The sequence below is a fragment of the Phocoena sinus genome, chromosome 4 (assembly GCF_008692025.1).
Source record: "Phocoena sinus isolate mPhoSin1 chromosome 4, mPhoSin1.pri, whole genome shotgun sequence".
Lineage (NCBI taxonomy): Eukaryota > Metazoa > Chordata > Mammalia > Artiodactyla > Phocoenidae > Phocoena > Phocoena sinus.
The window spans coordinates 11,270,563-11,293,245 of NC_045766.1; the positions used below are offsets into that span (position 1 = coordinate 11,270,563).

The following is a 22,683-nucleotide window of genomic DNA, read 5'->3' on the forward strand; positions in this document are numbered from 1 at the left end:
CCACTCCCCATCTCTGCCAGTGAAGGGACTTCCTAGTGTGTGGAAACTTTTCCTCCTTCACAGCTCCCTCCCAGAGGTGCAGGTCCCGTCCCTATTCTTTTGTCTCTGTTTTTTTCTTTTGTCAGCATTCAATAGGAGTTGTTCCACATGTAGATATATTTTTGATGTATTTGTGGAGAGCAAGGTGATCTCCACATCTTACTCCTCTGCCATCTTGAAGGTCCCCCCTCAAATCACTTTAAATTATCCCAGAAAATAATGCTATATAAGGATTACCTGGAAATTTGTGTTTCAAGAATATACATAAAACCCTGGAATATTAGTGCCAAAAATTGCTTACTTTTCTCTGTCCTTTTTTGATCACCATTGCATCCTTAATGTATAGCCTGATGCTTTCTATTTCATAAACTTCAAGAATTATGAATGAATAAATGCATAATGCATATATGTATAAGTGAGTGAATGAATATATACTTTTGAAGTTGTATTTCTTCTCTAAAACTTCTTAGGTAATCTTCAATGAATTTCTGATTTAGAGTTCTAGTCAGCAGGCTTCTACAAAAGAAGCAGATAAAATTTTCAAATGCAATGGAAGTTGCTTGAGTTAATTTTAGATATTTTCTGATTAAAGGATTTATTTCTGCTTTACTGTCTTTTATACATTCTGAGGACAATTCCAACCTGGTTTATTTCTGGTCTTTTTGATTACATGCAGGATGTGAATACATGAAGGTCGATATCATGTTTCTGGTGGATGGTTCTAGCAGTATAGGATATGAAAATTTTGGGAAAATGAAAACCTTCATGAAAAACCTGGTAGCTAAGGTTCAGATTGGCCCAGACAAAACCCGAGTTGGTGTCATTCAATTCAGTGATGATAATAGGGAAGAATTCCAGCTTGATAAATACTATACACAAAAAGAAATTTCTGATGCAATAAACAGAATGTCTCCCATCAACAAAAACACTTTGACTGGAAGAGCACTAACCTTTGTGGATCCATACTTCACTGAGCCCAAGGGGGGCCGTTCAATGGTCAAAAAGTTTCTCATCCTCATCACTGATGGTGAAGCCCAAGATGATGTGATAGACCCTGCAAAAGCTCTTCGGGACAAAGGTGTGGTCATCTTCTCTGTGGGGGTGTACGGGGCCAATAGATCTCAGCTGGAGGAGATCAGTGGGGACGGCAGCCTTGTCTTCCAAGTTGAGAACTTTGATGATCTAAAGGCAATAGAGAGTAAACTCATCTTCCGCGTGTGTGCTCTTCATGGTAAGTGACCCTGTTATCCTCCAGGACTCAAGGGTGTGAGCTGTTGACTTTATAATGGGGTGAACAGTGACTTGGACACTGGGCTTGGCCTCCAACTGGACTTTGATATTAAATTTTGATCTTATCTATGCTATGTTAATATACCCATGACCTCAGGAACATATATACGAAATACCAAGACATATTCTAGAATAACAGTTTTGTCAGCTAATTTGGCAAAATGTACTCTGATTTTGATGACTTTAAATATATTCCAGGAAGGTCTCAGAATTTTACATTAAATTTCCAACTCTTTAATACCTACATACCTAGATTTTCCAGAGCCAATTTTTAATCCCAAATGATTCCCCAAATTGTTTCTTGGCTACCTATAACCATTGTTAAGCAGTAAATAGAAATACAAATTCATCTTCCTCTTAGTTAAATTAAAACCAATATCCTAAGCACAGCATTGCCCCAACAAAAACCCTCTGTATTTTAAAGTTATAGTGTATATTTTCATTACTTCACATTATTCTCTTACCCTCTATCAGCTAAGTATCATGTATCAGCTGTTTGTGTGTCTATCCCTTTGGAAAATTTTAATTTGCTACTTTTTTTAAAAACAATTGCTTGGAGTCATCACTTTTATCTGACAAACTGTAATCATTTTCAAATTGAATTGAACAACCTTCAGTTTGAGCCCATCAATTTTAATGACTCGAGTAAGAGCTTGCTATAAATCCACATGTAAGGTTAACAGCACCTGTGCTTTTAAATCTACCATGTGCTGTTGTTATCTGTGTTTTGGATACAACTAAGGGAACAAACCAAAGCATTAGTAATTGTATATTGTTCCTCTGGCAGCAGAGGCCTCCTCTGGACTTCGTTCTTCAGGATTATGTGTTTCAAAATTTCAGAAAGTTAACAAATAAGATGTCTTAGTATAAACTCTGAGCTTTAGGCAGTAGCTCTAAGATTTCTCTTGGAACAGCTTAACTGGAATTTTTTTTCTTCCTCCAAGAATGGCAGTGATTCCCAAACCCTTGGGATTGTAGACACATTCTAAGTAAGGCTTACCTTAAGGCCACGGCCCCACCTTTGAAATCCAAAGGGCTCTTTCCGGCCTTTCTTCATTTTGAGAAATGTAATGTTTGTGGAGACCTTCTCTATAGCATGAGGTGAAGTTTTAGCTGACTCATACATTAGATCAATTCATAAATATTTATCAAGTTATGACTAGTCACCAAATCACACTGAGTTGTTTTTCTGACGTAGCCTGGGCTCATCCACAGTGGATGAGACTTGAAATTTTGAGGCCTCATTGCTAGAAATAAGTATTGGAGGTAAGATAGGCAGGTGGAGGTTGAACCTTTAGGAAACATGTGCTTAAGTTACTTAGGGAAGGAAAAGAGTGGAAACAAGCTCACACTTTGGAGACTGAGCCAGAGTGGTTGCTTGGCTTCTAATGTGGAAGAGGGCTTGGGGCTGGGGTGAGGTGAAAGGAGACTTAGCTCTCCCCCTACATGGGCTTTTCTGGGTTCCAATTTGAGAAGTCAGGGGAAGGAATACATGTAAATTCAAAGAGGCATGGTGCACATGGGAAAGTTTATCTACTAGAAGATGAGGAGACAGCTGGAGTCTGAAGGAACAGGATGAAACTCCCAGTTTATCCACTGAGCCCCTGACCCTTTCAAAACTACAGGCCAGTCTGGCAAACATTGGTCGTGTCTCGCCACTGAACTACATTGAATTACCTTCTGACATTCCCTTCCAGTTGAAAGCCTGCTTAGCAAAAGGGGTTACACGACCTGATGAAATTTAGCAGAATAGAGTCGGGAGGCGTGAGGAGCACCAATCTGATCACAGAGTTACATAGATAAGGGTGCCAGTGTCCTTGGAATCATGATGTGGGCAAGTTCTACATCTCTAAGCCCTCAGCTTCTTTCTCCTTAAAATGGCAACAGTAACTAAGTGAACTGCAGTATCTGGCACGTGGGAGGGACGTGGCAAACGTAGTTTGCTTCCCTTCTAGTCTGTGCAGAACACACTGCAGGAAGTTTGTGATGCCTACTCTCTTCTCCTTTCAGATTGTAAAAGGATTAGACAGTTAGACATTGTGTTTGTGCTGGACCATTCAGGCAGCATCCTGCCCCAAGACCAAGAAAGCATGATCAATGTCACTCTCCATTTGGTGAAGAAATCGGATGTTGGCCCGGACAGAGTTCAGTTTGGAGCGCTCAGATACTCGGATCATCCTGAGGTTCTCTTCTACCTCAATACGTACTCAAACAGGTCAGCCGTCATTGAGCATCTGAGGAGGCCCAGGGACACGGAAGGGAATACCTTCACTGCCAGGGCTCTGCAGCATGCAAACAACCTGTTCATGGAGGAACATGGCAGCCGTCTCAAGCAAAACGTGAAGCAGATGCTGATCATCATCACAGATGGGGTATCCCATGACCGAGATCAGCTCAGTGATGCGGCTTCAAAATTAAGAGCCAAAGGCGTCATCATCTATGCAGTGGGTGTAGGAAAGGCCGACCAAGAAGAACTGGAGACTATGGCGGGGAATAAAAACTATACTATCCACGTCAGTAATTTCGACAAACTGAAAGATATTTACCTGCCTCTGCAAGATAGTATGTGTACTAATGCACAAGAGGGTAAGTTGGGCTGTTAAAGTTTCTACAGGGATAGCAATACAAGTTTACACAAAAAATATATGATGACTTGGCTTCCCATTACCTGGGTGTCACAGGATGAACATTTCTCTGCTCAGGCTACCAGTTTTCTCATCTCTGAAAGAAATGCATTATTGATTAAGCAAGAGTCTAAAGGTCCTTTGTCACCATATTGAAGACATTATACAAGAAGGTTTCAGAAGCAGTCCTTGCTATCTGGCCTCCCTGTTTCCTTTATCTTGTCAGAAAGGACTCTTCTTAGGGCAATATTCACCTTTCCTCATTTCACGGCTGCCTGTGCTGCCCATTTGCTTAATGGCCCCAAGTGCAACTACTCGGTATCAGTTTCAGGCCAAACTCAAGTGGAGAGTTTCATGGTTTAAACAGATAGACTTTTGTCTTCAAAGTTCCATAGGCCTCTAAATGGGATTCTCAGCATCCTGTAGGGCCATTGGAAGTCCAAGTGGTATAGTGAACTTTTCTGGATAAAGGCCAGGAATGGGATAATAGAGACTGGCTGCTAGGAACCAGGAGGGAAGGGATCAAAGCTTATCCATGAGATACCCCAGGGCAGGAGGGGCTGGAGGCATCACATCTGAGGGAGGAAAGGGTGAGATCTGCCACCTGACCTCAAAGCAGCAGATATTGGCAAGTCATCTAGGAGATCTGTGTACCTCCTTGGAAGGCTGGAATCCTGGCCAGATATTAGCCCAGGCCTCCTGACATGGCAGATGCATCAGTCAACCAGCTAACTTCCTTTCTTCTTTCCTCTTCCCTCCCTTCTTCTGACTTCTTCTCTTTTCCTTTCCTCCTCCCTTCCTTCCTCTCTACCAGTTTGAAACCTACTTTTGTATCCAACACAAATCATGTTTCTATGACTGACATTTACTCACTCTCATCTCTGTGAAATAGTCCAACCCCAAACAAAACCTCCCCCCATATCCTGTGTCGGACCAGCATTTGCTAGGCTGGGTGAAACTACTTCTGACCTCCACAGCTCTACTTTACTTAAGTAAGCAATAAATTCAGCTTCTTGGTTTCAGATACTGAATAATGGTATTTAAGAAAACATGACTTTTCCCAAGAGAGTGGGGCCAGCTCAATTCTTGCATCTGTCTGGTCCTTCCCTGGACTCCCACCCTTGCCATCTGACCTGCTGCCTTCCAGACCATCCTTAACACGGAGTGATCTTTCTGATACACACTGGGCTGTATCACTGATCTGCTCACAGGTTACAGTTTCTAAACTTCTGAGATCAACTTAGCCCCTGCTGACGTCTCCCACCTCATCTCTTGCCCCCCATTTCATAGCCTTTCCCATCATCCTGAAATTCCTCCATCTTTGTATGCATCATTCCACCCACCACAAGCCTGCCACTTCCCTTGGCTGCACCTAGCTTGTCTGTCACATCCAGCCTTTGTTTGCCAGCTTCCTGACCCAGCACCCAGCAGTGTCCCCACCATGTCCCTCAACTCCCGCACCTTCTATTTCTCCTGGTGGTAGCACTTAACTCATACTTGCTGTTTCATTATCTGTACCCATCACAAGACTACAAACTCCTTGGGCAGGCTTGGGCTTTTGTTTATCACTGGGTCCTCACCAAATCTAGTACATTACTAGGACTACAGTCTTTTCCTAGGAATATGGGGACTGCTTTCTTCTCATCTCCCACACCTGTCTTTTTGGAGGTAGATGCTGAGATGGAGTTTGGGATGCAAGAAGTTTATTAGGGAGGCACAGCTGTGAAAGAAAGGGGGGAAAGAAGAACAGGCAGTAGAAGTCAGTGATGCATGCTCCATCCTCTCAGTTACTTTCAGTGATCACTTTAGTGCTGCCCCATCCCAGCCTTTGCCTTTGAAGGGAACCAAGCATCATCCCTTGGTTATGGACCATTTCACGCTAGACTTCAGGGAGATGACCCTGTACCCTGTTTATTAACACTTGTCCATGAAATTTTAATATTTGGGTTATGATATTATTAAAACAATTTGTAATATAAAAAAGTGCTGGATTTAAGGATAAAAGGGACCTAGGTACCAGCTCCTCTGCATAGTAATTGTGTATTCTGAGGCAACTTACTTAACCTCTGAATTCCATTTCTCTACCTAACAAACAGAATAATTACTCACAAGGTGGTCATGAATATTAACCATTATTGTATGCTAAACAGGTTTTTTAAATGATAACTTTCAACACAGATGTAAAATGGTAACATTAATAGTAACAGGATTACTAATAATAGTACAGTGGTACTTGGCTTGGGTGAACATTCCAGTATGGGTATGTTGAAGAGATTTCAAGCCTTTGTAATGACCTTTTAATGAATATATTCAACCTAGTCAAATGTCTTACTTTCTTTCTCAGAGTAGTGTTCAGTGTCCTTTCAAAATGAATCATGTAATAATTAAAATTTGAAACAAAATCTATTAGCTTTCTCCTCCCCACTACTTTTTCTTCTCTTTGAGGGCCAATCGTGGTTCTCTCATCTGTTACCTTATCTCAATTTGCCATGAATGTGAGGATTTAGTAAAGCAATTTAAATATTTGAGCAAAGGGAAAATTTAGAATGACTCACAAGGACAGTAACTGATTTATCTTTTCAACTGCAGTCTGTAACATTCAAGAAGCCGATGTGATTTTCTTTTGTGATGGCTCTGACATGGTATCTGATTCAGACTTTGTTACCATGACAACTTTCTTGTCAGACTTAATTGATAATTTTGACATTCAGTCTCAAAGGATGAAAATTGGGATAGCACAATTTGGGAGCCGCTACCAAGAAATTATTGAGTTGCAAAACTCTCTGACTAAAACCCAGTGGAAGTCTCGAATCCAAACTATGACGAAGAGCAGCGGGCCTCCACGAATGGACTTGGCGCTGAAACAAGTGAGCGTTATGTTTGAGCAATCCGCTGGTGGGAGAAGGAAGGCTGGTGTCCCTCAGACTTTGGTGGTTATCACATCTGGGGGTCCCCGCTATGATGTGACAGAGGCAGTGAAGACCCTGAGAGAAGATGGCATTTGCATTCTGGCTTTGGGCATAGGAAAGGTTTATAAGGAAGAGCTCTTGTCGATAACGGCAATTCTGAAAAAATCATCACTTTAAAGACTTTGATAAACTAAAGAATGTGGATGTGAAGAAAAAGAATGGTCCGTGAAATCTGCCAGAGTTAGCGGGAAAACCAGTGAGTGCGCCCTTGCTCTTTCTTGTTATTATTTGATTGCAGCTTCCCAGTTGTCCATTTCCCAAGATGTCTGTGGGTGAGTCCAGCAGAAACAACGTGTGTGGTGAGAATAGACATCTCCTCTGTTTCCAGAAATTGAGATTGGTCAGCCTCCCTCAGAGACAGGGGAAAGGGTGCAGAGGCTGGAGGAGGCCCTGGGTTGTGTCCCCTGGTCAGCCCTGCCCCCCAATGTAATCCAGTGGTTATGCTCCTCTAACACCTGGAACTCAGCCTCCTATTTCTACCTTCTCTGCTTCTGGAAGTCCTAGAGCAATGCCCTGCATCCCACAGGAAGTAAGTAAAATAAACATTTGCTGACTGGACGTTTTCCTATTTTAGCTTTGTTAAACCATCTTGTAAGGGATTCAGTGTGTGTGTGGGTGTGTGTGTTATCCACCTGTGTCAGATGTGTCACACATCTGTACATTTTCTTCTTTGAATGATGGCATTCATATAATCATAACATAGTAAAGATTTGAATTGTCCTTGGGGATTATTTAATTTCCAGAGTTCACCAATGCTGTTGGCTACAAAGGCCGAGTGGGTCATGGAAGTGAGTCAAGTGGGCAGGGAGTGAAGAAAATGAACGCAGAGCCATGGCTCACCTGATGAGGATGTCATTCTTTAGCTCCAGCTGCGAGTTGCTGTGTGGGACTCAGGTTCTGTACACCTGGGGCTGGGAGTTGGGAGGACAGAGCAACATTGAAGGATAATATTTTGTGGAATTTGCACAACAGGCAGAAATTCCCCAGAGAGCTTCTGTTTCTAGACTCGTTATGATGAAAGCGACTTCTTTTACAAAACACATTGGTTTTTCCAAGCTCTCTATTGGGGTGCTCACTGGGGGCAGATGACAGTGGTGGAGGAGCCTGGGACTGGAATCAGAACGCCAGGGTTCCCACTCTGGTTCAGCAGCAGCAACCTCCATGCATGACCGTCTCCTCGTGTGTAAAATGAGCAACTGGACAGGGTCAGGGGTGACCAAGTGGCAACTTGTAGCTGAATTGAGGTTGTCCTATTTGGTGTTGACAGCTTCTTAATTAATTGATAACTTTTACAAACTGGAGATATAGCATTAAAATGCAGATTTCAGGTTTCTTTTTGAAAAATCAGACAATGTAACCACATTAAAGCCCCATTTCCCACATGGCTACTCTCAGCTGGAACTGAATGGTGAACAGATGTGTCATTGCTCTGCATTCATTTTCTTATTCCCTGCCCACTTGACTCGTTGACATTACCCTCCTGGCCTTTGCCAGCATCTGAGTTGGTGGCCTCTGGATTAAATAAACTCTAAGGACAATTCAAATATTTAATGTTATAATTATATGAATCATAATATGTCATCATTAAAAGAAGAAAATATGCATGCACACGCACGCACACACACGAGGCCAGCCACTGAGAATAAGACTAAACCATGATTAGACTTCAAACAGTCACTGAAACATGTAACATTTGAACAGGACATGCAAGGGTGGGGAGGGGGAGGGTGAATCTGTGCTACATGTTGACTGAGCAGCCAGTATTTTCCTTCTTGGACACTTTTGGGTCCTAGAGACCCTCCAGCCCTAGACCATGACTGCTTCCCCTTTTCCTGCCCCATCTGCCCTTCCTTGCTCCTGTCTGCTCATTAATTTGGCCTTATTTCCCTTGGTCTCCAGACTGCTTTCTGGACATAGTGGTCAGCTTTGACATTTCCACTCACCTGATGGGGCAGCCATTATTCCATGGCCACCCCCAGCTGGAGTCATACCTCCCAGGCATCTTAGAGGACATTACCTCCCTCAGGGGTGTGAGCTGCGGGGCAGGCACAGAGGTACAGGTGAGCATGGCCTTTAAGGTGAACAGTGACCAGAGTTTCCCTGCCAAGTTCCAAATCTACCAGGAAACAATATTTGACAGCCTACTGCAAGTCACCGTCAACGGGCCAACTCACCTGAATGCACAGTTCGTGCAGTCCATGTGGGACACATTTAAGGATACGTCTGCATCCCGAGGACAGGTATCCATGTCACATTCTAGCTCCCATCTCCATACTCTTGTATTGGTTTCTCCCTCCCAGTTATATGTTTTGTTCTCATGTCATCCCATTCTATGCTTTCCTCTTTCTCTAGGTATTACTCATCTTTTCAGATGGTCTTGGGGGTGAAAGCAAAATAATGCTTGAAGATACATCGGACAGGCTCAGGGAAGCAGGTAAAGTTGAAATTGAAAAAGTAAATGATGAAGCATGGAATCTGCTGAACAAATCTGTACCTACTAGGGAGCTCTGGAACTTGGGATTTGCCTGGCCACTTGAAGCAACTGCTGCTGGTGTCCTGCCCAGACCCCCTTGACCAGCTGCCCACTTATCCCCCAAATGCTGCAAAAGCTACAGCCAAGTTCTTATACCTGTGACCTTCTATAGATGTGTGCCCTTGGCTGAACCCAACAGTGACCTGATGCTTGGAATGGGGGTTGGGGTCACACATCCCACCTGAGGGATGGGAGTAGGGATAATTATTGCAGAGGGATACAGAAACCCAACACTCTTGGTTGAAGTGGGTCAACTCTGGTATAGCCTACACTCCAGGGACCCTCAGGAATCAGACCCAGGTGAGGACTTTACTGAGACACATCCTTGCTCACAACCTCCCCTTCCCTTTCCTGCTTCTCTCTCACCCTCTGTAAGCCACTTACACACAGATTCCTGTCTCAGATTCTGCTTCTAGGGAACCTAAGACACTTCCTACTGTGTCTGATTTTCCATGGGAAAGATTGCAACATGGATTTTGAAAAGCACTTCTCACCATACCTCCCCTGTCCATGTCACAGTTTCAGAAGAGCTGGGAGCTAAGTGCAGAAGCGGAGAGTCACATACAGAGACAGGAGGCAGGCAGGTGACCGGCAGGTGGGGCATGTTATCGGAGGCTTCCTTGGTGTAGCCCTTGTGGTTTCCAGTGTTCAGCTTCCATGGAAACTCCCAGGGGCCATAAATGTCCTGGTTGTGTCACCTTCCCTTCTTGAATCCCTACTATACATTCCCACTGTTCTTAGAATATCAAATTCCTTCATATGGCCTGTGAGGCTTTACAGGATCTGGCCCCACTTCCCACTCAGCTTTACATGGCTGCTCACACTCTGTTCCAGCATCAGAACTTTTTCCATTCTCCCTCCAATGTCCTTTTCAACCGCACCCTCCTCACCCTTGCATGTCCTCTTTCCTTCTGCCTGGGACTCTCCCCACTCTCAGCTTCCCCCAAGTTCTTCTCACCACCTCCCTTCTCTGGTTCTTTCCCTTGACCAACTTCCATTCATCCTTTAGGATCAGTCTAGACATCAGTTCTTCGCAGAAACCTTGTGTGACCTTCCAAAACCGAGTTAGGAGCTTCTTCTTCAGACTTTTGTAGCATCCTGACCCTCTCCCTGGTACAATTATTAATACATAATAGGCTCCTAATAAGCAAATATTTGTTTAATGAAAGGAGAGAAAGAGTAAATGGACCAGCGAATGAATTAATGAGTGAGTGAATGGGTGAATAAATGAATAAATGAATTCCTGGGTATGGCCAGGAGTTCAGTTGAGACTGGAATCACCCTGGGCATTCCTCAAGCTTCCAGGGCCCACCCAGCTGCCAAGGTGTTTGGCAGTGGAGATGATTTAAGAGCTATTTACATTCTATTTACAAATTTTGTAATTAATTTACATTCAGAAAAATTCATAGTTCACAGCAGCACTATTTACAATAGCCAAGACATGGAAACAACCTAAATGTCCATCAACAGATGAATGGATAAAGAAGATGTGGTATATATATGCAGTGGAATATTACTCAGCCACAAAAAAGAATGAAATAATGCCATTTGCAGCAACATGGATGGACCTGGAGATTATCATACTAAGTGAAGGAGATCAGACAGAGAAATACAAATATCATATGATATCACTTTTATGCAGAATCTAAAAAAATGATACAAATGAACTTATTTACAAAACACAAATAGACTCACAGACATAGAAAACAAACTTATGGTTATCAAAGGGGATAGTGGTGGGGGAGATAAATTAGGAGTTTGAGATTAACACATACATACAACTATGTATAAAATAGATGAGCAACAAGGACTTACTATATAGCACAGATATTGATCTATATTCAATATCTTATAATAGCCTATAATGGAAAAAAATATATATAACTGAATGACTCTGCTGTGCCCCTGAAACTAACACAACATTGTAAACTAACTATACTTCAATTTTTTAAAATGGTGTAAAAAATAAATTTAAAAAAGTTACTAACTACCATGTTAAAAAAAAATTCAGAAGAACTGTGAAGATGAACAATATCCTTTCTTAAAAAATTGCTTTCAAATGCCCCAGAACTGCATTAAGATTGGTGGTAAGGAATTAAACACAGTTTTCTGCTAGTGTTTTTCTGTAAGATTTCTTAGATTTCAGGCTGAGGTCAGGAAACATTGCCTCATGTGTGTACTGAAGATGCAGACAAAGAGCTGTTGGGTTCTTCAGTATCAAGAACACTCCTTTCTCTTATTTTTCACCCCTTTTTGATTCTTTCATTCATGTTCACTGAATGGAAATAAGATGGGCTTTCCTTCTTTTTTGTGTACAATTCCTGGGGTTTTATATCTGTTGTATTTACTGCCTAGGACTTGACGCTTTGCTGGTGGTTTCCCTAAACTCAACCTCTCATGATGAGTTTTCCAGCTTTGAATTTGGAAAAGGATTTGATTACAGGAATCACCTGACCATTGGAATGAAAGAATTGGGCAATATGTTATCACAGTATCTGGTGAGTTGCTGAAGAAAAAAAAAATATTATTCAAAATGCCCTGGGAACATTGGAATTGGAATTGGAATCCTGATGAGTATTCCCAAAGATTCCCTCGTTTGCCCTAAATTCAGTTACATGGTCTTTAGCATATGAAAAATTGTGAAAGCCCAGAGCATTGTTTTTTGCTTCGCCATGCCCTTTCATCCCTTGTCATCTCGCCAAATGAATGCAGAGGAAGCTAAAATCCAACCAACCCCTAATCAAATCAAAAGCCCCAACAGTTTATGCTGCAGAAATCCCAGGAGACAAAAGCTGTCAACTAGGAACCAACCAGTCTTGTGCACACTTGGCCTGTGGCCATCTGTGTAGTGAGTGCCTCTTCTATAAATAGAGGTCATTTCCTTGGAAAAGGTATGTCGCCAGTGCAGTTGCTGATCTGGTGCTCTCTCTTCAGGATTAAGTCAAAAAGCACCTCTTATTCTCCGCAGCCCCTCACCCAATGAGAGAGGACAGGCTGTAGGTGGTGAATTATGATTTATGTCAATTCAGTTCTTATGTGATGAAGTTCCTCACCATAGTTGCTCACTCATTTTTTCTTTTTCCCAGGGAAACATTGCAGAGAGGACTTGCTGCTGTACGTTTTGCAAATGTTCACAGACTCCAGGACCTCAAGGGATCCCAGGACCAAAAGGCTTAAAGGTGCCATTAAGTTGTGACATGCTTTTATCTAATGGGCTTTGATTTGGTGTAGGTGGAGCTGAGATTGAGTAGTTGGGTTTGCAACCTTTGCTTGATACTGATGTAATTACTTTGGGCCATTTGTGTGACTTCTATGGTGTAGGAGCCAGATCAGAAGGGCTCACATTTTTAAAAATATATATTTTATTGAAGTATTAATTTACAATGTTGTGTTAATTTCTACAATACAGCAAAGTGATTCAGTTATACATATATACACATTCTTTTTCATATTCTTTTCTATTATGGTTTTTCATGGGATATTGAATATAGTTCCCTGTACTATATAGTAGGACCTTGTTGTTTCTCTGTGTTATACAGAGTAGTGTGTATAAGCTAATCCCAAACTCTTAATTTATCCCTTCCCTCCTTCCCCTTTGGTAGTATAAGTTTGTTTTCTATGTCTGAGTCTATTTCTGTTTTGTAAATAAGTTCATATGTATCATTTCTTAGATTCCATGTATAAGTGATATTATATGATATTTGTCTTTGAGTTACTTCACTTGGTCTGATAATCTCTGGGTCCGTCCATGTTGCTGCAAATGGCATTATTTCATTTTTTATGGCTGAGTAATGTTCCATTGTATAAATATACCACATATTCTTTATCCACTCCTCTGTTGGTGGGCTTTTAGGTTGCTTCCATGTCTTGGCTATTGTGAATAGTACTGCTGTGAACATTGGGGTGCATGTGTCTTTTTGAATTAGAGTATTTTCAAATATATGCCCAGGAGTGAGATTGCAGAATCATATGGCAACTCTATTTTTAGTTTTTTGAGGAACCTCCATGCAGTTTTCCATAGTGGCTGCACCAATTTACATTCCCATCAACCGTGTAGGAGGGTTCAGAAGGCTCACTTTTGTTGCTACTATTAAGAATGATTCCCTTTTCTCTTATGTATCCTTGGTGTTGTTGCTCCTTGGCTTTGCAGTTTACACTTTTGCACATTAGACAGTTTGAAAGGTGTCAAGAGGTGTTAGAAATGGTGGGGAAAGTTGTGCTTCATCAGCAATAATACGTGATTGAACTTCAAAAAGAACATAGCACTGCAGATTAATAGCCCTTAAAAAAAGATTATGAAAGGTCAATTACACAGCAATAACATAGATAAATATATCGTGGTATTTTCATTCAGTAGAATGCTCTAAGGTAGTGAAAGTGAATGAACTACAGCTACACATAACAACAGGGATAAATTTTACAAACACAATAATGGGCAAAAAAAGCAAAACACAGAAAAGTACGTATGGTATGATTTCATTTACAAAAAGTTTGAAAAGAGACAAAACTAACCCATAGTGTCTAGGGATGAATGATTAAGTAGTGAAGTATTTTTTTTTTAAGTCCAGGAAATATTATCATAAAAGCAGGAGTGTGTTCCCAGGGGAGGAGTGAGGAGTTGTTTGTGACTGGGGTAGCTGCTGTGTCTGGGTACCAGCCATGTCCTATTTCTTGGCCTGGGCGGTGATGACACAGATGTTCACTTCATAATAATTAAGCTGTACCTTTATATTTTATTTACTTTTATGCACTTTTTAAATGCATTTTAGATATCACAATGAAAAGGAGCCTGGGCTATTTTATTTTAAGAACTCAAACACAATTCTTGCTCCTCAGTGCTGCATTGTCCATCCTTGTGAAAGGATAATTGATCAAGGACCTCCCTTTAGGTCCTTGTTGTTTATCTGCTTTATACACAGTAGTGTGTATATGTTAATCCCAAACTCCTAATTTATCCCTCCCCTTGACTTTTTACTAAGTTACAGTGTTTTGTTTAGCACAGTTTCGTCTCTTATTATGTTGCTTGGTACTAGAATTCTATTCCAAGAGCAAAACTCCCCAGTATACTGAGCAGACAGTGCGGACCTGTGTTAGAGGGTGAGGAAAGCAAACCTTAAAGGAAATCCTTGCCAAAAATAAACCACGAGGCAGTTAAACACAGAAGGAGAGATGATAGCAACTTAAATATGTGTAACCTTGTTGTTGAAGGGCTTATTCTTTTTTAAGCTCTCAAAAAAGCAGAAGAAAGTAAAATGATCTCTTTGGAAATGTTATCAATTTGCCTGCTGAAAGGGTCCCGGTGGCCACCACTGTCCTCCATGCAACCCCCCCTGGCACAGGGCTGACCCTGAAGCCCTGAGCTGCACTGGGTTCCAAACTCAGCCTCCTGTAGGTATCAGGAGGCCACCTCTGCAGAGGGCTTCAGAGCCAATAACAAGGACAAAAGCCAGCCCTAGAACTTGTCCGACTCTCTTCACACTCACAGCCACACCTGCAAAAACCACAACCAGGTTGGAGGGAGGGTCTTGCCTAATGTACCAAGTTTGAGTTGATGGAAGATGACTAAGATTGAATTTTCTCTCTTTTCTCCCAGGGTCTTTCAGGTTTGAAAGGCAGCAGAGGACACAGAGGAGAGGAAGGAGACCCTGTAAGTTTTTGTGACCCACTGCCCACCATACTTACTGATTTCCTTTTTTCATAAAAGAAGCTTTATTTTCCAGAAGGGATAATGGGGTTTTGTTTATATATTTTTTGTAGTTTGGGGGGAGGGGGAATGGGTTGCTTTTCTTTTTTTTTCCTTTTCCTTGTCTTAATCATGAGGCACTTGCTAAACCTACTTTTTGGGAGAAGGAGGGAGCAGGCTCACCTACATTTTGCCTGGCACAGTTTTGTGGGTGGCAGGGAGCTGGGCATCCTCTTTCCTGCCCCTGCGCAGGGTGAAGCTGGATTATTTGCAAGGGGCTCTCTCTGGACCTGCAGCCCAGTGCTTCGGACATGGAAATAGAAGCCGGCAAAGCACCCCCTAAACATGGTGTTGTGGTTCCAAGCCACATGTGGTTTTCGAATCTCAATCTTTGGCCCCCAAACCAGAACTCTCACTTGGTTCACCAAATTATAAAAATGGATTTGGAGGAACTGAAACCACTTAGGTGGCTCCATTGGGATAAGAAAAGCTTAGGAGACATCCAGCCTGCATCTCCATCCCCTTAGAATCCTTATCTGCACAGCAATTTGTGATTAAAAGTATAGGCTCTCAGGGCTTCCCTGGTTGCACAGTGGTTGAGAGTCCGCCTGCCAGTGCAGGGGACACGGGTTCGTGCCCCGGTCCGGGAAGATCCCACATGCTGCGGAGCTGCTGGGCCTGTGAGCCATGGCCGCTGAGCCTGTGCATCTGGAGCCTGTGCTCCGCAACGGGAGAGGCCACGACAGTGAGAGGTCCGTGTACCAAAAAAGAAATATATATATATATATATATATATATATATATATATATATATATATATAGGCTCCTAGATTAGCATTGACATATATACACTAATATGTATAAAATGGATAACTAATAAGAACCTGCTGTATAAAAAAATAAATAAAATTCTAAAATTCAAGAAAAAGAATAATAAAATCATTTTTGAGATCTGAAAATAAATAAATAAATAAATGTAAATAAATGTATTTTATTTATTGACTGTCCCAAATCAGACAGTCAAGGGCTGATCTAGACGTGAAACCTTAACAAGATATGTAACTTCTTGACCCTCAGTTTCCTCCTGTAAAGACTTATAAATTCCTCTAAGACTGTAATTTACCCACCCTGTACCTGCAGAGGGGTCATGGAGCCTACTGAGCCAGCTAGGGTTTGAGTGAGGGGAAGTGTCACCCAATGCCTGACTGTGAGCCCACAGCTGGCTCTCAGCAACTGTGGCCATAGGTGAGGCCTCCTGCTTTTACTGGGAACAATCCTCAGAATAAAGAAAGCAAAGCAGCAAAAGGAAAATCACCTCTCCCCTCACCTACCAGGAAAGAAAGAACTAAGTTAATTGCTAGATGAGTATTTATCCACACAGCCAACCATTAGCACCTTCTGTGCACCCAGATCTGAGCCAGGCACCAGGGACACAACGGGAGAAGAGACAGTTGGGGGTTCCTGCTCTCAGGAAACACAACATTGTTCTTCTCTTGAGACTCTTTTATTGTAGCCCTTACCTGTATTTAAATATTTCCTGGGAGAAGGCAGACTAACGGGAGAGGCACATGTCATTGACCTTGAGTGCTCTTCCCTGTGTGGATGATCTAACTTTGGGGACCTTTAACCTGGTGGTCCTTCCCGTGAGCGCTGGCTTGGGGCAATGTCATTTCCTATCAACTGCTTCTGCTCAGTTCTGGTCCCCTGACACAAACTTGCTTCTCTGCCGTGAGCAATTTTGAGTTTTTCAGGCCAGCATTAGGGCCTGGGCAAGATGTTAGGGCCAAGATGTATCAGTGGAGCATTGGGAATGTGGCTGCAAAGTGAAGTGACTTTAAACCTTTGGCTGTGCTTTCTGATAAGGGCAGGGAAGCAACTGAGCCCATCCCGCACCTTCGTGTGATCTTGGATCTGTAGGAAAGCCCTGAAGGGAAAATGCTTGAATGGAAGGGAAAACCAGAGTTAATTAATGAATTTGCAGGAGAGTTTGCTTTGTCTAGAGCTCAGAGTGTCCAGCTGCTCTGGCTTCACTCTTGAAAAGTAAACTGCTGGCAGCTTCTGGCAGAAGAGTCACTTTGGATACCTGTTTGGGTACCTTTTCTTAGGGAAGGCAAGGAGACACTGGACCCCAAGGAAATAGAGGGATTGAAGGATGTCTAGGGGAGCGGGGTCAAAAGGTAAGTATTGTATTTTAAATTCTCTATGGCATCCTCTCCGTCTCTCCTCCATCCCCTCCCTCTTCTGTGATCTCTCTTCCATCCCCCCTCCCACTTTCCCTTTCTCCAATTACATGTTAGTTTCCTCTTCTGCAGAGTAAGTCTATTTAATCATCCCAAGAAAATTTGAGCATTATTAAATTCCACCTGTAACCTCTTTGTGGTTGGAAACCCAGAAGCTACTAAAGAAATACAAAAATCACTCTCTTAACGGAGGCAGCCCCTTCCTGCCCCAATAGGCTGTGTATCCACATTCTCCTTGACATGCCAGTGAGAGATATTTAATCTTTTACAGGGAGCCAAAGGATTTGATGGATATAAGGTACTGTAGTTACTTCTTCAGTCAAATTTCACTTCCTAATGGGCTTAGTTTACTGATAAGCACGTGGCAGAGATCTCCCTTGACCTGATTGCTGCCCATCTTTGTCTTTCAGGGAGAACATGGAGACGATGGGATTGATGGACTCTATGGGGAAGAGGTAAAGCCATTTTTCCTCAAGTACCATAAAATCGTCATGAGGTTTATGTATTTCTTTAATGGGAATTTTGTTTGCCTTGTCTTCTTTTAGGGCTTTCATGGACTTCCTGGGAAAAAGGGAGAAAAGGGTGATCCAGGGTCCCAGGTAACACTTTTCAGTACATCAAAGAAGGAGAATTTGGTGTTAGAGATAGTCTTCATTGTTGTGTGTCACAGGTTATGAGGAATAAAGTTGACAGTAATGAAGCCTATTACCACGGAATAGATGCTACATCCCCATTTGGGGCAAGTGGGTAACTATGCAGTTTTCAAGAATTTCCAGCTAGAAAGATTCAAGACTTGCAAGGATATTCTATGAGCATGTTTTTCAGAAGTCTGCAAATGAATACATTTGCCTGTTAGCAGCTTACTTCTTCTCTTTATTGTATCAGAAAAAAATAAAAAGCAAGAGAAAGAGACAAAATTATTTTGGTGGCCTTGGTGTAGCAAATCACAGAGAAAAACTTTTTTATTTTCAATTCATTTTGACACTCATTAATGTGTGCCTCCTTGGTTTCAAGCGGCTCTCCTTTTATGTTCTGATTCACTTATTTATCAAATACTTCTGAATACCTGGCATGTGTCAGGCACTGAGTTATGTGCTAACGACTCAGAGATGAACCACACTGTCCTTGTCTTCAAGGATCCCCTAGTGTAGTTGGAGAGACAGACATATCAATAGCTAATGATGACACAGTATGTGGTTGGGGGTCATGTTATAGGTAAACTAGGTGGGGAGCCAGAGAAGGGCACCTAACTCTGCAGGGTGGGGAGTGAGTGCAGGAAACCTTCCTGGAGGAAATGATCCCTGAGCTGAAGATGGATAGGAATCAGTAAGACGTGGAGAAATGGCAGTCCAGACAGAGGGAATAGCATAAGCAAAGACCTGGAGGCTTGGGGACCCTGCAAGTTGTTCTGCTTGGTGTGAGCTTTAGGGTACAGGTGGAGGGAGGTGAGGTTCAAGAGCGGGTGGGAAGAGCTGGTGAAGGTACTGGTGAGCCATGGAGGAGGAGTCTGGATTTTAGCCATTAAGGAATGGGGAGCGTTAGAAAAATTGTAAGTAGGGGGGTCACAATCGAATTTGCATTTTAGAAATATTCCGTGACAGTAGTGTGGAGGATGCATTGGGGATGACATAGATGCAAGGCAAATATGAGAGGCAGATCTGTAATAATCAAGGTGAGAAGTGATGAAGCCTTCAAGTAAAGCAAGAGACACAAGACCCATGAAGGTTGTAACAGGGTCCAGGCTGGAGTGAGGACCTAGTGTGCAAAATTTAAGGAAGCACTCATTCTCAGAGTGAAGCAAAGTGTGAGTACCTGCCTAAATTTTGCACCCTAGGTACCTTGTTTGTCTCACCCTAGTTCTGACTCCGGGATATCAGATCTCCAGGTAACCAAAGAAGCAGGGAATGAGAAGCCAGTCAAAATGCCTGCAAGGATCCCAGCTTGGGCAAGTTTAGTTGGGAACAGTTGAGTTTGAGATGACAATGGAACATCCCAGTGGTGGTTTCCAGTGGACAATTTAATTACAGATGTCAGAAGTTGCTAGGCTGGCTGGGATGTCCAATACGATACCCACTAGCAATATGTGACTAATTAAATTCAAATTAACTAAAATGAAAAATTCTGCTCTCAGTTGTATTAGCTGCATTTCGTGTGCTCGACAGCCAACAATGGCCAGTGGTTACCATATTGGACAGTGCAGATGGAGAACATTTCCATCTCTGCAGAAAGTTCTGCTGGGCAGTACTCTGCTAGACCATGAGAAGTTTTCCCTTTTCCCAGCCTTTTTATAAATAATCCTGACTATAGGCTTAAACCTGGACATTGTACTGCTTGAGAGGTCAAAGGGAATCTGGCTGGGATAGAGGAACATGGATCATTTTGTCTGATTGATTTTCTCCCCTCCAAACGCCACGACCCTTGACATTTTAACACTCTCCTACAAGCTAACTCAGAAGCTCATTTTATTTTTTTCAGGGCAGCCCAGGTTCCAGAGGCCCTCCTGGGGGATATGGGCAGAAGGGCTTCCCAGGGGATCCTGTAAGTTACTGGGGCCCAAGTGGCTCTTAATTGTGTAGTTTACTCCACACTTCTTGTGTCTCCTGCTAACCTGTAGGCAAAGGCATGTCTTGGGAAGGGGTGGTAGGTGTTGACTGAGGCTTATTGGTTTGGGGAAAACCTGCATCTGATTTGGGCTGATTATGTCAAAAATTCAGAGATGGGAACTAAAATTCCATCTAATTCATCCTTATGTATCTTGAGACTTTCAAGTTCCTTTGGGAATGAAATTTCCATAATTTTGCTTATTGGGTTTCTAACATTATTGATTCCCTATTTGAAGATTCGATTATAGGGGACTCTTACTACACCTTTGAGAGACTGGCATAAGCATGTTTGGATGAATGCATCAGTGAAGCTGCCAGTACAGAGAAGGGAAAATTGCCATAGCTTCAGCAAGCACTCTTTTAATTCTTCATTTATCACTAAGCCTCCTTCAGACTTGGAGAAATATTGTTTCTTTTTTTTTTTTTAATTCGTGAGTTTCAAATATGGAGAATTTTCTCACACCTCTCGTTACTTAACCCAAATTAGTTTAGTTCTTAATATTGTACCATTTTGAGAGAAAAAAAAAAGCTGATATTTCTTGATTCTAAAGTACTTTTTATTTAAATCTTCCCCTAGGGTAATCCAGGACAAAGCGATAACATCAAAGGACAAAAGGGCTCCAAAGGAACACAAGGAAGACAAGTAACTGGATCTATTTTACATATATGAGTTGATTAATTCTGTTATCGAGCTGAGGCTTTCCTAAAGTCTAAATTATTTAGACAAATACATAACAGTTTTTCTAACTGAACAATCACCCCTAATTTCCCATTTAAGAGAGCCTTATTTTCTTAAAATAAGGTATGCCTGTAGTAGGTTACCCCTCAATCGGCAAAGTTATTAAGTTTCTAGCAGGTGATATTATTATATGGGGAAATTGGTCATTAGCAGTGCGTGTTGCTATACCATTTTCCTCTTTAATGGATATATACCCAATAGGGTTAATATGCAGAAACATTCTGGCATGACACATTTGTTCTTTTTAATAGTGCTTGAGATTTTTATGCTGATGTCTTTGCCATTTACTCAGAATCTTTTGCCTTATGATCTTGGGGGAACAATTGTGTTTCTAGGGTAGAACCGGCCCGAAAGGGACACAAGGCAGTCCTGGTTCCAGAGGGAGCAGTGTAAGTATTTCCGTGGACGTTTATTTCCCCTCCTTATCACCCGGAGATGCCAAGAGGCATTCAGAATATGTGTCGCTGCAGTTAGCTGATCCAGGGCAGATACACTGACACTGTTGTCTTTTGGGGCCAGGTAATTCTTTGTTGTGACGGGCTAGCCTGTGCATTATAGGATGTTTTGCAGCATCCCTGGTCAGTAGCACCCACTCCTCCCCAGTTGTGAGGTCCAAAAATGCCTGCAGATCTTGCCAAATGTCAGTCGGGGGTAATGGGGATGCGGTGGTGAGGCAAATTGCCCCTGATTGAGAACCACTGTGACAGTCTGCCTTTCCCTTTCCACCTTCCAGAGACTTTTAAATGTCTTTGAAGAGAGCCAGTGGTTTTCACATAAAAACCTTCCTCCGGTAGCTTAGCATATTTGAGCTTCTGTAGAATATTAAGAAATAGGTAAATGTGCTCTCTTCCTCCTCATATGTCACCAAAGGGAAAGAAGAATTACAGATAAATTCTTCCTGAATAAACCAAAACATTGGCAATTAGGGTCAAACCAGTGGCAACCTGAAGATGCTCTGGTAATTTTACAGCATCCCATGTGATATTAAGCCTGAAACAGAAATGTTGGATTTCTGCTTCTTTTTAAGGAACAACCAAGAAATCACCTTTCCCTTTGTGGACTACCAAAGTTAGAGAGGATATTTACAATGTGTTAGAAACCCTTTCATCATGCACTCAGAACGGAGATCATCAAAAGAGAATAATGCCCAAATGTAGATTTGGCCCTGAGTTTTGTTCACGAGGACACTGAAAATACATGGCTTCCTTTTCTGTCACAAACTTGGAATCTTCTCTCCACTTTGAAAGCTGTGGCTGATTGCCTCCCCCTCTGGGAGAGATAGTGGATGAATGTTTTGGTTCCTCTTGCCTTTGTTTATCTTGACTCATAGTTCTTAAGGGAAAGGGTCTGCAGTTGGATGACTTAGGCCTCCCAGTGCTTCTGGTGAAATTCTTTGGGACTTTGCCCACCTCTCCATAGAAGAGAATTAAAATTAATCAGAGGAAGTAGGAGAGCAGCAAGATGAACTAAATGCTATAAATTTTAAAGATAAATATGTAGCTTTGTTGGTTTAAGAGAAAATACTTTTAGTTTGAAATAGCTTTATAGCTGTCATCATCCATCAGGCACTTTTTAAAAAGGAGTGGGGTGGGGTAGGGGATTATTACTTGGACAAACCAGCGAATGACTTTAAGTCACTCCATGCACAGGAGGCTCTCAGCCTCCCTCCCCCATCCTCACCCACTTTCCTGCCCATCTCCTCCTTTGTAATTAAACAAATCAATATGGATGGATATAAAACAATGGCTTTTCTACCCCCTCCTTCACCTTTCCAGTGAAGGCTAGAATTCTCTATGATGGTCAGAGGATCTTAAATGGATGACAAATTCTAAAAACACAAGCAAACCTAAGACATCTCCTCCCACATGACAGAATTTCAACCTGTGTAAATTAATTGTTGCCCCAGCTATTGACAAAGCAACGGATCCATGTACTAAGAACCAGAGCATTTCAAACCATGTTC

At 42.1% G+C, this 22,683-nt stretch overlaps 1 protein-coding gene across 1 annotated transcript in view; it reads left to right on the forward strand.

Moving 5' to 3' along the window:
* The window catches only part of COL6A5 (collagen type VI alpha 5 chain), a 116,792-nt gene that overhangs the window by 17,634 nt on the left and 76,475 nt on the right, over positions 1 to 22,683 (forward strand). Inside the window, 19 exon segments of the mRNA XM_032630446.1 lie at positions 716 to 1,270; positions 3,340 to 3,915; positions 6,543 to 7,007; positions 7,010 to 7,030; positions 7,033 to 7,073; positions 7,075 to 7,104; positions 7,106 to 7,118; positions 8,822 to 9,162; positions 9,275 to 9,356; positions 11,811 to 11,953; positions 12,542 to 12,634; positions 15,049 to 15,102; positions 17,244 to 17,315; positions 17,650 to 17,676; positions 17,789 to 17,833; positions 17,924 to 17,977; positions 19,854 to 19,916; positions 20,559 to 20,624; positions 21,056 to 21,109. Of these exon segments, the coding sequence (XP_032486337.1) occupies positions 716 to 1,270; positions 3,340 to 3,915; positions 6,543 to 7,007; positions 7,010 to 7,030; positions 7,033 to 7,073; positions 7,075 to 7,104; positions 7,106 to 7,118; positions 8,822 to 9,162; positions 9,275 to 9,356; positions 11,811 to 11,953; positions 12,542 to 12,634; positions 15,049 to 15,102; positions 17,244 to 17,315; positions 17,650 to 17,676; positions 17,789 to 17,833; positions 17,924 to 17,977; positions 19,854 to 19,916; positions 20,559 to 20,624; positions 21,056 to 21,109 (2,795 nt within the window).